The 18,155-nt window shown below is 39.2% G+C and overlaps 1 protein-coding gene across 10 annotated transcripts in view; it reads left to right on the top strand.

Annotated features, from left to right (window-relative positions):
* robo2 (roundabout, axon guidance receptor, homolog 2 (Drosophila)) overlaps nt 1–18,155 on the top strand; it is a 382,012-nt gene that overhangs the window by 304,786 nt on the left and 59,071 nt on the right. For 6 of the 10 annotated variants that reach the window (XM_078792661.1, XM_078792660.1, XM_058079126.2 and 3 more), the window contains exons 6-13: nt 2,105–2,241; nt 3,037–3,048; nt 7,159–7,283; nt 10,635–10,806; nt 14,519–14,724; nt 16,917–16,998; nt 17,105–17,270; nt 17,379–17,545. In XM_078792661.1, the coding sequence (XP_078648787.1) occupies nt 2,105–2,241; nt 3,037–3,048; nt 7,159–7,283; nt 10,635–10,806; nt 14,519–14,724; nt 16,917–16,998; nt 17,105–17,270; nt 17,379–17,545 (1,067 nt within the window). The remainder of the gene's footprint in view (nt 1–2,104; nt 2,242–3,036; nt 3,049–7,158; nt 7,284–10,634; nt 10,807–14,518; nt 14,725–16,916; nt 16,999–17,104; nt 17,271–17,378; nt 17,546–18,155) is intronic. The other 4 variants (XM_078792663.1, XM_078792656.1, XM_078792662.1 and 1 more) reach the window with 1 other exon arrangement.

Here is an 18,155-nt window from a genome sequence, read left to right as displayed (position 1 = left end):
TGCTATGCAAACCTTGTGGAAGCTCACATGGATTATAGAGTTTTATAGCACAATAAGGTAGAGACAGTAAAAATACAAATACAAGGGACTTTGGTTTCAGTTAGCTATGCCTTTGTTTGTATGTGCGTCCATCGCAAAAGGGTACCAAAATATCCAACATGACATTTTTCACATTTTTTGGTTGCGGTACACTTTACTGCATTTGGAATACTTATGTTGCTGTGTTAATTGGTTTACAAAGATTTGTCTGCTTTTTTCATATAAGAATGAAATAAACTACAAAACAAATCATCAAATGTTGAATGGGCCTGGTGGCCCGAAATATTTCAATATTGAACAAAGCAAAATTTGTTCTCAATCAGAAATCACTCCACACTCTTTATTGCTCTCTGGTTCTACCATATCTTACTTATTGTGTGGAAATATGGGCTAATAACTATAAAAGCAATCTTCACTGGCTAAAAAAAAAGGTACTGCAAAAAAGGTCAGTAAGGATAATTCATAATGCCGCCTACAGAGAACATACTAACTCCTTATTTCTAAACTATCTAAACTACTTCAACTTGCTGATATAGTTCATCTTCAAACAGCTAAAATAATGCATACGGATAAAAATAGGGAAGGGAAGGATGCTCATATCACCTCCTACTTTGGTAAGTGACTAAAACTAAAACTTAAACTAAAAATAAAATTAAAATTAAAATTAAAATTAAAATTAAAATTAAAATTAAAATTAAAATTAAAATTAAAATTAAAATTAAAATTAAAATTAAAATTAAAATTAAAATTAAAATTAAGATTAAAATTAAAATTAAAATTAAAATTAAAATTAAAATTAAAATTAAAATTAAAATTAAAATATTTTTTGAGTGACAGTGATGGGGGCGGTGATGGGGCTGATTGATGAATGACATCAAGCAGTTGATGTTACAAGGATGAAGAGTCTTGAACCAGTCATGATGTGCTATATATATCACTATATTGACACTTACTATGGTACCCATTATGTCATTGGACGCTCATATCACCTCCTACTTCGGTACGGGACAAAAAATAAATAAAAATAAAAAATTACAAAATTAAAAAAATACAAAATTACAAAATTTAAAAAAATTAAAAAATGTAAAAAAAAATTAAAATTTAAAAATTTAAAAATTTAAAAATTTAAAAATTTAAAAATTTAAAAATTTAAAAATTTAAAAATTTAAAAATTTGAAAATTTAAAAATTTAAAAATTTAAAAATTTAAAAATTTAAAAATTTAAAAATTTAAAAATTTAAAAATTTAAAAATTTAAAATTAAAAAAAAATTATTAGGAAAGCAAATGTAACAGTTAGTGATTGTAAAAGTACCAGATGGAGGGGTAGGATTTAATAAGCTTTGCTTCTTCCTACTCCTTTTGGACATGTGGAACTGGGAACTGATTATGGGATGCACTCAATTGTAATCTGATGCATGTTCAAATGAAATGAAACCATTACCATCACCATTACCTATGGCCTGAAGTGTGCATTCCTAATAAAGTGACCGTTTTCAACATTGACGGTCAATGGTTGCAAACAATCTCACCAAATATAGACAGTCGTGTGTTACTTGTTACTTATTGGAAATGCATTCGTTGGGTTGATTGTGTTAAATGGCTTTCATGCATCTCCATTATGCGGTTGGTGTTTTGGACTGAAAGACAGCAGACATTTCTTAGCAAGCCCACCAGCCGCCATTTAAAGCACAGCTGTCATCACCTCAAAAATACACACATATTTAATTACAGCAGAGGGAATTGAAAGCACTTTTACCTTTTGTGTGCTGACTGTACGCATTCAGTGAGACCTTGAGGAGCACGGTGCTTTATGAAGATGCACCACAATGGCTTCTCATGCATGCACCCACTCTCTGTGGGAGAAACATTTCATGAATATTGAACGCCCTCAGCAGCGTTCCGAGTGAACGCTCGCCCCTCTTGCAGTGTTGAATAATTGATCCTCCTTGCAATCTTCACGTGTCAAAACCGGCATCATGCAGCGGCGAGACGGCTATGGTCGACTGCGGCAGCAGATGCATGGACGTTTGGTTGTAACGCGCCTCCGTCTTTTTCCATCCGCAGGTACGAAATCAAGTACGACAAGGACGACTATGTGCTCAGGGTGAAGAAGGCTTCCGTCAACGATGAGGGCACGTTTGCCTGTGTGGCGGAGAACCGCGTGGGCAAGCTGGAGGCCTCCGCCACCCTCACAGTCCGAGGTAACAAAAAACCCGGCGGTTGGCATTGACCGCGGAAGCCTGCTAGATAGAAATCAACCCACCGAGATGCAGACAGTCTATAAATCTGTTTAATTATTTACATTTCCAAGTATGCCTTCACCCGCCTCCTCTTCCTCCTCAACGGTTGTTGTTACGCCGCTCTCCTCCTCGCCGCAATCATCCAGTCAGCAAAGCCATTTCACACTTTACTGCCGCACGCCGCCAATCCCTCACCTGGGGTTTGCAAGGTTAATAAAAATGTTCTGACCGTAATTTCCCACCATTGTCACCACTCTTCCCGCCATTAAACCGATGTGTCGGAGGTCCCTGTGGAGCGCTTAAAGGCAGCACAGGGAGCACCCAGCGGGAGGTAAAACAAGGTCTTTTCTGCAGATGTGGTTCTCGGGAAACTTGGGAAACAAACAGCAGCACCTTTGATTCCGTCTTGGGATTTTGCAGAAAATATAGCCTCAAAAGGAATATATGCTTTTCCTTTCCACACCCTTTTTTTGCTTTTATAAATACAGCACAGTGATAATATCTAGCCGCTATTTTCCTTAGAGCTCCAGGAGACATTCACACTTGTCTAACAACACCACAGTGAGCAAAAAGCTACTCGACCTTCTCTGTCTTGTTTAGATCTCTCTGAATTATTGCGCAACATGTCATCCATTCTGACTTTGGTTTACTTTTCTTCATGTTTGTCTTCTGTTTCTGTTCAATGTTTGTGTGTCTTGTTTTGATTTCTTTTTTTTTTGTTTCCGTGTATCCACTCCTCCATTGTCGTGTCTCCAGATCGCAATGTAGGTAAGTACCATCCTTCTGATTTGACTCCATTCAGCATGTCCTCTCCATCCGATACCTCCTGTTGCATCCCAGTATTCTTGCTTTGTTTGCTTTGACCAGAACGCATTTTACTTACACAGGTCATAACATCACATGATTACAACCTTAAATGTCAATTTATTTATTTTTTATGAGGAAAAAAAATACAGTGGAACCTCCAAAGTCAAACCCTCTAAAATCAGTCAATTTGGAAATCAAACAGTATTTTCTGAAAAAAATGTTCCTCCAAAGTCAGTCAGTGTCCGCTCAGTGAGCGTCTAAAGCAGGGGTCTCAAACTCAATTTACTTGGGGGCCACTGGAGCTCGGGTCTGGGTGAGACTGGGACGCATCAGGTTTTCCAAAAAAAAAAAATTCTACACAAAATAATATGAAAAATAAATAAACAAATCAAGAATAAAGAAAATCAATCAGTAATAAATAAATATACAACTATAAACATGTCCATGAATAAATACATAGAATCATTGGTGGTAGTTTGACCCTGGAACAGATTAATTTACCCGACATGATTTCCGATGCGAGCAAATTTAAATTTGAGAATTATTTGGATGCTCACTGAGCTCTGAGCTGAGGTTGTTTTTTCCAAGAAGATTTTACTCAAATACCAAATAGTAGAGGTTGAAGTTTGGGGTTCCATTCTGCTCATCAGAGACAGCTGAGGTCTGTTTGTTCTTGACAAGCTTCTGTCCTTCCGAGGCCGACACGTGGTTGCCGTTAGTCTCGTCTTATTTCCCAGTAGATAGAGAAAAGGTCGAGACGGCGGAAGCAAATCGGATGCAGCTGAGCTGTCCTCCTATAGGGAGCAAGTCAAAATGGACATCTTGATAGCGAGGTGGTCCATTTCGAGGACAGGAACATGTGCTAGGACAATAAAAGTGAGTGAGAAGGCCAAAAAGCGCCAGACGCCACTTCGGTTGCCAGAACACCACTGGCCTTCGCTATTTTCCACCTGTCAGCTATCAAGGAGATACAGGGACATTTCCCATTCCCGTGGCCTGCTGGGAAGAAACAGTAATTGCTGTCGACTTTTGAATAAAATATGATTGAACGTGACATTCAAAGGAGGGAAGGAATGTTTCGAAGTTTGCGGACAGATCCCCGCATGTCCGTAACAATGCCAAGCCCTCGTCAAGCCGTGGCAGATGTGGCTTGTCATGAATTAAATATGGGAGCCGATCATGTTATTTTTTTTTCCAAAGGAGGGGGGCAGGAAGCAGAGTCTCACATGTCATTAATGGCCCCTGAATCAAAACAGTATCAGTTAGCCCTCGGCCGAGTTGTGAAAGAGTCATACGCTTGCACCCTCTTCAATTGATTTACTTCATAATCTATTCTTGTGTCATCAGGAGCATCAGCTTTTTGTGGGAAACATCTGAGCGATAAAAAAAAAAACTGTAGAAACTAACACCTGATCAAAGACGACCATGAAACTGAACTCTGAACCTTTAACGTCACTTTTTGTCCACCACCTCCCAAACACATTTATAAGCAGCACACACGACTACAAGTCTTATTTATGTATTAAATCTCTCATTTATTTAGTTATTATGTTTACAATATTGGTTATTATATGTGTAAATGTGACTATAGGGGTGTTGTTTCATGTTTAGAGAGCTCTACTAATGTTAAAAACTTTATTTAGAAGTTGGCCAAAGGTTTTTTTATGCTCTAACTATGAAAATATTCAATTTATAAATAAAGAATCCTACTTCACTATACTTGTGTTTATCGGTCTGGAACCAATTAACCGCAAAAACCTACAAATGACTGTATTTTTATGATTACTAGTTAGTGTAACAGCAACTTTAAAAACTGGAATTTACCTTATTACAGAAAGATGCTAAGCTAATGAATATGCGTGCAAAATGTTAATAGTACTTCATCTTAAAATTGATGTTGTGCATGAAAAGCACCCTGCCTGGCTGGCCCCCAATTGTAAACAAATGTACTGTAACTGAGTACTACGAGATGTACTGTAGGTACTTTATGTGCTGCACAACCGAACCAAACCCAAAAAGATGAAAAGCAATCAAAAGGAGAGCATGAGAAAGGACAAGGCAATGCGTGTGCCACAGGTTTTTTTGGATGTGTTTATTGATGCGCTGTGTGGGATGGAGAAGGACGATGGGAGAAAGTCTGAGCCCCCGCCTGAGCCCCCGCCAGAGCGTGATTTAGGAGCTCGGTATCAGGCCCGGCTTTGAGAGACAAGAGATATCCAAGCTGCACAAGGCCAAGTGAGAAGGCTGTAAATCTGCGGCCATCTGTACCCTTCCCAGCTGTGTGTATCGCTCGCAAATGCACACTCCTCCCCGCCTGACTCCCACCTCCAAGGAGGGATTACACGGTAAAAGCAGCCAAATGGGACTGAGTCTGGTATTACTGGAACCAGCTGGTCAGTCGACGAAAGGACTTCAGATGTAATAGAAAGAACGAGGAAGGTGACACAATGTTTCATTGGTGCAGTGCATTGTTTTTATTCATATACGTAGTTTTTGATCAATACCACAACATTTTTATTTTTATTTTTATTTTTATTTTTATTTTTATTTTTATTTTTATTTTTATTTTTATTTTTATTTTTATTTTTATTTTTATTTTTATTTTTATTTTTATTTTTATTTTACATAATTCACCTTGTGGTCCCACAAAGGTCCCGCCTTGTGGTGTTTGACCTCCAATCCGATGTCAAAAGACTAGGAGGATCAATCAAGGATTGGAGTATCAACTCCTTGCGCTCTTTCCAGGCATCTCCCTTCCCATCTGCCTCTTTTATTCATGCCCAGTTGTGTAAACTGTAAAGCTATAAGACAATCTCCTTGATCAGACAACTACTTTTGCCTTTTGCCAACAATTGCAATGTTTTCCAATTTTAAATTATTAGGGAGACAAAGATGGCGGGATGTAACCCTCACATTGTATCCCAAAATGCATTGTTTTGATGCAATTTTAAGCATTTTGGGGGTTTATTGTTAGGCATATAATAGGTCTGCAAGCAAAGTGCACCAGGCCATCATATAATTGCTGTGTTGCTGTTAAAATTTAGCAAAATATTCATGCATCCAGCTTCCGCCATTCCCACGACAATAGTGAGGACATTCGGTATAGAGAACACATGGATGGATGGATTCATGAATATTTATTTGCCGGTTTTACAGTTTTTCCAAGTAAAACCAATATTTTATTTTATTTTATTTTATTTTATTTTATTTTATTTTATTTTATTTTATTTTATTTTATTTTATTTTATTTTATTTTATTTTATTTTATTTTATTTTATTTTATTTTATTTTATTTTATTTTATACCGCTTTTTCCTCATGAGGGTCGCGGGAGTGCTGGAGCCTGCTGTCTTCGGGCGAGAGGCGGGGTACACCCTGGACTGGTGGCCAGCCAATCACAGGGCACATATAGACAAACAACCATTCACACTCACATTCATACCTATGGACAATTTGGAGTGGCCAATTAACCTAGCATGTTTTTGGAATGTGGGAGGAAACCGGAGTACCCGGAGAAAACCCACGCATGCACGGGGAGAACATGCAAACCCCACACAGAGATGGCCGAGGGTGGAATTTAATTGATTGATTTTATTTTATTTTATTTTATTTTATTTTATTTTATTTTATTTTATTTTATTTTATTTTATTTTATTTTATTTTATTTTATTTTTATTTTTTTAGTTTTATTTTATTTTATTTTATTTTATTTTACATAATTCACCTTGTGGTCCGCCTCTTTTATTCACGCCCAGTTGTGTAAACTGTAAAGTCATAATGACAATCTCGTGGATCAGACCCGTTTAAGTACTTGTCCATAGTCTTCAGGCATGGCTGATGTTTCAGTTGTAAGGTGTTTCCCTTTGTGATGTGAATGCCATTCATTCAAACAGGATGAATGGACAGCCTGGTAACAGTGGCCATGGTGTTCAAAGCAGTTACTTGGTGCTTAAGACTGCATGGACTCCCATTTTGGTTTGGTGGTGTGGTTTACTGCTTGCCTCTTCCTCCAAACCTACAATAATCATCTGCATTTCACTTTTTCCTGCTAATACTGTCTTCTGACTTGCAGCTGCCCCGCAGTTTGTCATCCGTCCAAGGGACCAAATCGTGGCCCAAGGGCGCACTGCCACCTTCCCGTGCGAGACTAAAGGAAACCCTCAGCCGGCGGTTTTCTGGCAGAAAGAAGGAAGTCAGGTAAGAACAGAGGGATCCATTAAAGCTGTCTTTCACTTTTCACTGGAAAATGGAAATCCGAACGTGAAAGATGGATAGATGTTGGTAGTGGTAGTGCTATGCCACGGTGGGAAAACGCACCGGATCAGGAATAGGCATCCATCCATCCATTTTCCTCCGCTTATCCGGGTCCGGGTAGCGGGGGCAGCAGTCTTAGTAGGGAAGCCACCTACTAAGCTCCACCGGGAGGACACCAAGACGTTCCCAGGCCAGCTGTGAGACATAATCCCTCCAGCGTGTCCTAGGTCTGGGCCTTTTCCTGGCTGGGCATGCCCGGAAAACCTCACCAGGGAGGTGTCCGGGAATAGGCATTCCAAAGTTATTGCTAAAATGCAGTAATCTTCGAATGAAGCCTCACTTGGGATTCCCTACTCGCACAAAAACACACTGACACACATCGTCACCGTTCAGTATCTGTCATCGGTATCTTCGCAAACACACAGATACACCTTTGTTCGACACCCGCCGGCGGTGGTGTCGGTGTGCCTGGCGAAGCGCTAATCGCGTTCCTGTGACCCGGCACTGATAAGAACAATCCCATCTCTCAGTCAAGCAGATAAGCCATTCAAATACCTGGGAGTCCTCGCAACACTTGACAACAGCGCCAATTAGGAGCCAGTTGGGGCTTGTAGATGAGGTCAAGATACGATTCAACACAAACACACACACATACATACACACATACACACCCTGTAGGCCGGTAATTATGGCAAAGTTCTCCTTAGAAGAGTGACACACACTTGCAAGTCGACACTTGGTATGTTTACATCATGGGTGAACCACAATTCTGACTCATTGTTAACATTTTGGGCGACATGCTGTCACTGAACCTTCCACAGAGGTGTGATGGTGATGATTATTAAGAGACAAATGCGGGCTAATTAATTACAATAAATGACATGTTTTTTTTTTTTTCTTCCTCTTGGGATAATGAAGTGTTAAACATGCACTGCTGGTGATGTACTAATTTGTTCAGGAGAAACCTTTCATTTATCACTCGTTGTTGTTGTTGTTAATTTGTTACATTCAAGTGATTAGCGGAAATTAAAGCAGCTAATATGTTTGCTCTTCACCTCTGGGGATAATCTGTGAATAAAAGAACAAGATGCCCCATATATTGGATTTTTCAACCATTTAGATCACGGGTCTCAAACTCAATTTACCTGCGGGCCACTGGAGCTAGGGTCTGGGCAAGGCTGGGCCGCATCAGGTTTTCCAAAAAAAAAAAAAAACATTTATTAAAAATGGAAAAATATACAAACTTTTTCAGTGCTTTTTCCAATTTTCTACAAGAAAAGCTCTGATAAAACATTCCACTGTTCTCAAATATCTTAATTTTTATTTTTCTGCACAAAATAAGATGAAAAATAATAGTAATAAATAAATATAATAATAATAATAAAACGGCAAATCACATTTATACTCTTTTTATTTACAACATATTGCGCAACTGCAGGGTCTTGAGACACATGCTAACTCGCAAACTAGAGAGCTAGCGACCTAAACGGTAGCCTTCGAGTTATTTCCTTTAAACTTAATTAGCCAAAAACTTACCATTTCCACACGGATAGGGAGGATAACTATTAACAGTTATTTAACCTTTAACATGAACATGAATCATGTTACATGATACCATACAGCATCCATATCAAACTTGCGCGGGCCGCACAAACATTAAACTCATATCGAGGCAGGGGCCTCAAACTAGTGTCCTGCGGGCCACATTTGGCAAACAACCATTCACACTCACATTCATACCTATGGACAATTTGGAGTCACCAATTAACCTAGCATGTTTATGGAATGTGGGAGGAAACCGGAGTACCCGGAGAAAACCCACGCATGCACGGGGAGAACATGCAAACTCCACACAGAGATGACCGAGGGTGGAATTGAACCCTGGTCTCCTAGCTGTGAGGTCTGCACGCTAACCACACGCCCACCATGCATCCAAGACTAAGAATTTTTTACAAATTACTTTTATTACTTTTAATGAATGCAGAAAGTCTTCCCAGATGAGTGGGATTCCCATTCATCCAGGCCTCGATGATCCGCAAACGTTGAATACTATCTATCAAATATTGTTATAATAAAAATTCTATTGATTTGCAGCGAAAAGTTACTGCAAATGAAGTATTTTTAAAAACAACAAAATTGAAGCAATACTATAAATTGTAGTCAAAATATACTAGCTCCCGATGCACAATGTCCAATTTAGTGGACACATGATCAATCATAATTTCCTCACAAAATCAATACTTGGATATTTTAATAATTATATTACTTCTTAGTTGTTGCTTGCAAGAATTGTTTTCCCTACAAGAGGAAACTGTGACATTAAGATTCATTCATATAGGAGAAAACAGCTTTCTTTTGAATAGCTGTCCACTGTAGTGACCAAGGGTTAAGATGTGTAGCGAAGCCTTTTTTTTTTTTTTTTTTTTGGGCAAATATATGAAACATTACAGTGCATTTCTTACATCAATCAAAATATAACTTTCCATTATTTACATTTGTATTCAACTATCTGATCACAAGCCCAAAAGGAGTAGCAAAAGCTTCTAAATGCCTACCCCTTTTTGCAAGATATAATCATGTTCATGTCTTGTTTTCCCCTGTTATTATCATTGTAATATTATTATGGTTATTATCATTATTGTCATTATTGTTATAATCTTGATCATTTTTACCATTATTATTATTATTATCACCATTATTATAATCATCATTAATATTACCATTTTCATCATAAAATAAAATAAAATAAAATAAAATAAAATAAAATAAAATAAAATAAAATAAAATAAAATAAAATAAAATAAAATAAAATAAAATAAAATAAAATAAAATAAAATAAAATTAAATTAAATTAAATTAAATTAAATTAAATTGTTGTTTTCTGAAATCCGCATTATTTATGCTTTTATTGTCAATTTATTAGCCCACTTTTTCCCCCTAAGTGTAACATTTACATATCATTTTCTGGATTGCATGTGTCTAATCTTGTGCATTAAAAAACAAGAACAAGAGTTGGTGACCAACTCAAACATCAATTTCTTCTTGTTAAGCCCTACCTTGAGGTTTCTCTCAGAAGTGGACCAAACAAGTATGGGGGATGATTTCTCATGTTTGGTGCTCAGGCTCCGGGGAAACATTCCACTCTTGAACATCATTAAAGAGTCACTTGTGCACAATAGACAACCTTTAAAACTCTCCATACTGCAGCAGTCATTGTGTGTTGGTGAGTCTTGTCATGTTTCCAGGTGGCCTCCTTGCTCTCGACTAATTGGCCGTTTGTTCCTCTTCCCACAGAATTTGCTTTTTCCCAACCAGCCCCAGCAGCCCAACAGCCGCTTCTCCGTGTCGCCCAACGGCGCCCTCACCATCTCGTCGGTGCAGCGGGCAGACGCTGGTTACTACATCTGCCAGGCGCTGACTGTGGCTGGCAGCATCCTTGCCAAGGCTCAACTGGAGGTCACAGATGGTGAGGAAAAAAAAAAAAATCAAATGCCAGGATTCACACTTTAGAGCTGAGCACTGCTGCATTGTGGTGAAGCTGGGTTGCCGTTTTCCAACAGATTTTTGGGGGAAAAAATTGTGCTTTATAATCAATAAATTAACAATTTATTGTAGGTGGTTAGTCGATTACTGTTATTACTTTGTATACAGTATATAACAAGTATGCATTTTATGACTATACAGTGTGGATAGGCTCCAGCACTAATTCGTGAAGATAAATAATATGAATAATATTATTCATTCATTCATTTTCCTTTCCTTTTGCCAACATTTGCATTGTTTTCCAATTATAAATTATTAGGGAGACAAAGATGGGCGGGATGTAACCTCACAATGGTTCCCAAAATGCATTGTTTTGATGCAATTTCAAGCATTTGGGGGTTTATTGTTAGGCATATTTTGGGTCTGCAAGCAAACTGCAGCAGGCCATCATATAATTGCTGTGTTGCTGTTAAAATTGAGCATAATATTCATCCATCCATCTGCCGCCATTCCCATGACAATAGTGAGGATATTCGGTATAGAGAATATATTCGGTATAGCCGGTTTTACAGTTTTTCCAAACCAATTTTATTTTATTTTATTTTATTTTATTTTATTTTATTTTATTTTATTTTATTTTATTTTATTTTATTTTATTTTATTTTATTTTAAATAATTCACTTTGCGGTATCCAAAGACACACATATGCATAGCTCTCACTACCCCTCCCCCCACTCCTCATCCAACGCCTTAGCCGCCATATCACCGCTAAATAAATTCAAGAGAATTGTGCCTTACAGCGAGCAATTGTCAGCATATTCGGGCAAGTAGTTCTCACCTTAAGGATCCCCCATTGGCAAGTAAATTTAGTTTTTAATGTAGAGCCCTGCAAACTATAGCCTTCTTAGCACCGTATTGTGGCTTTGTATATTTATGAAATATGTGGGGGAGGGGCATTCTTCTTCTACTTCAGTTTCACAATCTGGTCAGGCAGTTTTTGTGTGGGAGTCGTTGAGTGAGTGAGTGACCGAGATTTGCTGCGGAGTGACTTATGTGCTGACGCCAAGCGGCAGAGCATCTAATCTTCTTGGCTACTGTGATGGTGCGATAGACAGATCAAACAGGAAGTGGGAATGTTGTGCAGTGCAAACAAATATCCTTTGATTGACTGCAAGGCTGGAGTCGTACAATGTGCAAACAGTGACATGCACTTGCTGGAATGTGAAGACGGTGTCCAAGATGAGGAAGAGAATAGTATCAGGGTGCTTCAGGGCCAGGGGGGGGGGGGGGGGGGGGTCACGGCCGCACCTGCTGTAGCCTCCATGTGATTTACTGACAGCGGTGTGCTGAGTTCAAGGAGATCTGTAATGAGAAATTCTTGATCCAGAAATCCAAGGCCTTGCTGCAGCTTTTTCCCCTCCCGTCCTGCATTCCACAGACACATCCATCAGGCTCGTCCAGCATGGCCGCATCATCATCCAGGCTATTTAGCAACAATACAGCCTTTCCATAACAAAGGCATCTTCTGGCTGGAAGCAGCTGCTTTATGATTGATCTTATTCATATTCCCGGTACTCATTTTGATAAAACTCTGCCTCCAACCTTTCCCTGCATTCCTGGAAGTCACAGTGCATGCCTTTTGTCACTAGTCGCTGCTGCAGAGAAATCAGGGTGGAAAAGGAGGGTGTGATAACATGTTGAAAGGTTACGGAGGTAGACTCAGTAATTACGCCCTGCAGGTCTGACATCATTAATCCATAGCTTCTAATTAATGTGGCTTCTCTGATGCCGGTGGGGAGACACTACATTATTCAACACTAAATATATAAACTGGCTGCCGACTCCACGGTTAACCCCCGAGTTCACCGTCTGACACGTTTACTCTTTCATAGAAAGAGCAGAGTAGTGAAGTAGTCTCCCCACCCACCGCTCTTTTTTTTTCAATGTGCCACTTTAATACAGTTATTTCAGTAAAACTAACATTACTTTGGATTATTTTAAAATCTGGCCATAATGAGGTGAATGTGGTGTGATAAAGTGCATAAAAGAGAGCAGTCATAATGATTATTCCAATAATCACATTTAAATTGGAATTTTAAATTGCAAATAAATTAGACGCTTAATGCTAAATATAGCAAACTGATTAACTGATATAGTTAATATTCAAACTTAAATTAAAATTTAAAAATTAAAAAATTAAAAAATTAAAAAATTTAAAAATTTAAAAATTTAAAAATTTAAAAATTTAAAAATTTAAAAATTTAAAAATTTAAAAATTTAAAAATTTATTCATTCATTGTCTACTGCTTTTTCCTCACGAGGGTCGCGGGGGGGGGGGTGCTGGAGCCTATCCCAGCTGTCTTCGGGCGAGAGGCGGGGTACACCCTGGACTGGTCACCAGCCAATCACAGGGCACATATAGACAAACAACCATTCACACTCACATTCATACCTATGGACAATTTGGAGTCACCAATTAGTCACTAGCATGTTTTTGGAATGTGGGAGGAAACCGGAGTACCCGGAGAAAACCCACGCATGCACGGGGAGAACATGCATACTCCACACAGAGATGCCCGAGGGTGGAATTGAACCCTGGTCTCCTAGCTATGAGGTCTGTGCGCTAACCACTAGACCGCCGTGCCGCCCAATTTAAAAATTTGAAAATGTAAAAATTTAAAAACTATATTATGAAAGCAGGAAGTGATTACATGTGACTGTTACTGAATGTGAAAGTACCAGATGAAGCGGTAGGATTTAATAAGCTTTGCTTCTTCCTACTGAAGTGCTATATACGTATATCACTATATCGATGGTTACTATGGTACCTATTATGTCATTGCATGGTCATATCATCTTGTACGTTGGTACATGACCCAAAAAATGTTTTTAATTATTTTTTTTAATGAAAAAAATAAATTAATAAAAAATAATGTTTTTTAATTAAAAAAAAAACTTAAACTATATTAGGAAAGCAGGAAGTGAACAAATGTAACAGTCACTGATTGTAAAAGTACCAGATGGAGGGGTAGGATTTAATAAGCTTTGCTTCTTCCTACTCCTTTTGGACATGTGGAACTGTGAACTGATTATGGGATGCATTCAATTGTAATCTGATGCATGTTCAAATGAAATTAAACCATTACCATTACCATAAATGTGGGAATGGTTGTTTGTCTATATGTGCCCTGTGATTGGCTGGCCACCAGTCCAGGGTGTACTGTACCCTGCTGGGATAGGCTCCAGCATGCTTGCAACCCTAGTGAAGATGGAGATGGAGTAAATATGTAGTGGACAACGTCCATCAACAGAACTGGCCAAATTATAATTTGATATATACTATGTGAAATTCTGATATTGTATATTATATAGTAATAAGATGCTGCCCCATTTGAGAAAAAAATCAACACTTTAGTTACTTCTGTGTGAGTTTGCTTCTGTGCTGCACGGAGCACATAACAATGCATTTTTCCAAAATCCACACTCACTGACTTGGCAGGAACCTCCAGCCAAACATTGTCTAGAAGCAGCGTCTAAAAATAATGCAGTGAGGGGAAACTGCTCAGCTGTTCTTCCTCTTCCTGGAAATACAGGATCCTGTTTTAGGACGGAGAGGGAAAAAAGCCCACCGCTGGCTTTGGTTTACAATCAATGGCATAGAGGCATCATGTTGTCGTTTTTTTGCTGTGTTGCAGTTCTTTCTGACAGACCGCCTCCCATCATCCGCCAAGGCCCGTCCAACCAGACGTTAGGGGTGGACAGCGTGGCGTTGCTCAAGTGCCAAGCGTCAGGTGACCCCATCCCTTCTGTCAGCTGGCTCAAAGATGGCGTCAGTCTACTGGGGAAGGACCCTCGCATGTCCCTGCAGGAGCTGGGTAGCCTCCAGATTAAAAACATAAAGGTATTCATGTGTTTTGTTTGGTTTTTTGGTTGTTTTTTTTTCATTTTCTACCGCTTTTCCTCACAAGGGTCGCGGGGGTGCTGGAGCCTATCCCAGCTGTCTTTGGGCGAGAGGCGGGGTACACTAGGGTGGTCCTTATTTTTCAACTTTTGAAATTTCATGCTCTCACCCCACTAATATGTTAGGATAAATGAAAAAAAAACATTTGGGCCAAATTTGATCAATATTGATTAATATTTAGAGGTTGCTCAACAACTTTGAAGTTTGACATATTCTGTGCATATTCAGGAGTTTTCGCACATTATGATAATTTGTTTTATTGGTTTGATAATGATCATTAATTTGAATTAATTTAGAGGGTGAGAGTTGAACATTTCCAAAACAAATTTTTGACCCCTCATATAAGGACCACCCTAGGGTACACCCTGCACTGGTGGCCAGCCAATCACAGGGCACATATAGACAAACAACCATTCACACTCACATTCATACCGATGGACAATTTGGAGTCGCTAATTAACCTAGCATGTTTTTGGAATGTGGGAGGAAACCGGAGTACCCGGAGAAAACCCACGTATGCATGGGGAGAACATGCAAACTGGGTGGAATTGAACCCTGGTCTCCTAGCTGTGAGGTCTGCGCGCTAACCACTCGAACGCCGTGCCGCCCTTTATTTTATTTTATTTTATTTTATTTTATTTTATTTTATTTTATTTTATTTTATTTTATTTTATTTTATTTTATTTTATTTTATTTTATTTTATTTTATTTTATTTTATTTTATTTTATTTTACATAATTCACTTTGTGGTCCCACCTTGTGGTGTTTGACCTCCAACACAGAGATGGCCGAGGGTGGAATTGACCCCTGGTCTCCTAGCTGTGAGATCTGCGCGCTAACCACACGACCACCTTGCCGCCCTTAATTTAATTTTATTTAATTTTATTTAATTTTATTTTAATTTTTTTAGTTTTATTTTATTTTACATAATTCACTTTGTGGTCCCACCTTCTGGTGTTTGACCTCCAACACAGAGATGGCCGAGGGTGGAATTGAACCCTGGTCTCCTAGCTGTGAGGTCTGCGCGCTAACCACTCGACCGCCGTGCTGCCCTTTATTTTATTTTATCTTAGTTTAGTTTAGTTTAGTTTTTTTAGTTTTATTTTAATTTACATAATTCACTTTGTGGTCCCACAAAGGTCCCACCTTGTGGTGTTTGACCTCCAACACAGAGATGGTCGAGGGTGGAATTGAACCTTGGTCTCCTAGCTGCGAGGTCTGTGCGCTAACCGCACGACCACCGTGCCGCCCTTAATTTAATTTTATTGAATTTTATTGAATTTTATTGAATTTTATTTAATTTTATTTAATTTTATTCAATTTTATTTAATTTTATTTTAATTTTTTTAGTTTTATTTTATTTTACATAATTCACTTTGTGGTCCCACAAAGGTCCCACCTTCTGGTGTTTGACCTCCAACACAGAGATGGTCGAGGGTGGAATTGAACCCTGATCTCCTAGCTGTGAGGTCTGTGCGCTAACCACTTTACCACCGTGCCGCCCTGTAATAGTAATATCTTTTACTTTTACACAGCAGGACACACATCAGGACCATAATGTTGATTGACATAAAGCCTTACGGAGATGAATAGCCGGCATTGATTGTAGTCCTAATAGTTTGATACTATTACTAAGTGGAGCGACCCAACAGGCTTGGATGGGCTCCAGCTGGAGGATGCATCACATGTATGCACTTACACACACATGCACACACACATTTAGAGTAGATTAAATTTGCGTCTTCCTTTCCCCACTCTAAGGCCTCGGTGGAATATCCATTACGCTTGACAAAGCTGAAGACCACTGACATGTTATTTAATAAATGGAAGGGCTGGAACACACAAGCAAAACAAAAGCTTGAAAAGAGGACGCAGGAACGATGCAGCTGTCATCGGTCCAGGGGGTTCATGCCGCCCACCCTAAATTAATCAGCCTGGCGGAAAGGATATATGATGATGAGGAGTAGTCGTGATGGAAGAGTGGTGAGAAGGAAATGAAATTCATTAGCAAAATTAGCGTCAACACTCGAAGACGGACACACGGAGTTAGTTGGTAAAATCATCAGGAAGCCGAAGAAGCGAATTGGCATGTTTCCGACTCAAGTGTTGATGACATGTTGTTCTTCTTAAAGCTGTCAGATTCCGGGATCTACACGTGCGTGGCTACCAGCTCTAGCGGAGAAACGTCATGGAGCGCGTTCCTCGAGGTCAAAGGTAATGGTTACTAAGCTAAACAATACGAAACTGGACTTTTGTTTACATAAAACACGTTTTAGATGTTTGAGTTCAGTTCTGAACGATGGGGGCAAATGTCTTACAGAAGCTGGCGGCGTAACGCTCACAAAGAACCACGATGACAATGAGCTCCCAGGTCCGCCATCCAAGCCTCAGGTCACAGATGTCACCAAGAACAGCGTTTCTTTATCCTGGCAGGCGGGCTTGGTCGGAGCTTCGCCCGTCAACTCGTTTGTCATCGAGGCGTTCAGGTTTGTGTCAGAGTCTGATTATGTTGCGTTCAGGATTGCGGTTTGGTGGACACCAAGTTATGGACGTTGACCACAGGACATAGTAATTATGTTAATTTCGTTTTGCAGTCAGTCGGTGAGCAACAGCTGGCAAACGGTCGCAGATCACGTAAAAACCACGCAGTACACCATTAAAGGTCTTCGCCCGAACACCATCTACCTGTTCATGGTCCGGGCAGTCAACAACCAAGGTGTGAGCGACCCGAGTCCGATGTCGGATCCTGTCAGGACGCAAGGTAACACACACACCGATGTCCAATCAACTGATGGCATCTGTTTTTTTTTTTTTGCTGAGTCGACTGATAGTCGAAGGTCAATACATCCACCTCGATACTTATCATACTTGGCTTTACAGTTGGCGGTGAAATACGGCGGAACTTCGTAGAGGTCAAACTCTCCATCTCAGCCCAGCTCATTAAGACTTCCACTTAAGCAATTATGTAAAATAAGCATGTCTACTTTTAGATGGCCTAAGTGAGTTACTGCTGTCCCTGCTATGTTAATGAATATAACAGGGAAAAATGACTGCCTTCCAGCTCATAGCAGATTTTATTATAGTAGCGAGCGAGCCGCAGTCTCCTGATTACATTGATATGATAATCAGCCCCAGGCTAAATACTGTCAAGGCAAGAGTGTGCTCTTCATAAAAGAGTCCATTTAAATTCCTTCCTCGTTCAGGTGATCTATCAATTTGTTTATTGATACAGATCTGTCTTGCATGATTAGTACCGCTGTGATTTGTGCTTTTTGAAAATAATCTTCTCCACTTGAGTTTTCCGATGTGACATGTAACTTCAAAACATGAAAAATTGCGGCGAAAGAAAGCGGGAAATAGTGTCACAGTGC

This window comes from Doryrhamphus excisus, linkage group LG8 (genome assembly GCF_037039965.1).
Source record: "Doryrhamphus excisus strain RoL-2023G ecotype Guam linkage group LG8, RoL_Dexc_Guam_v1.1, whole genome shotgun sequence".
NCBI lineage: Eukaryota > Metazoa > Chordata > Actinopteri > Syngnathiformes > Syngnathidae > Doryrhamphus > Doryrhamphus excisus.
Note: the sequence above shows the minus strand (reverse complement) of the source record. Positions and strands in the feature narration are given on the sequence as shown.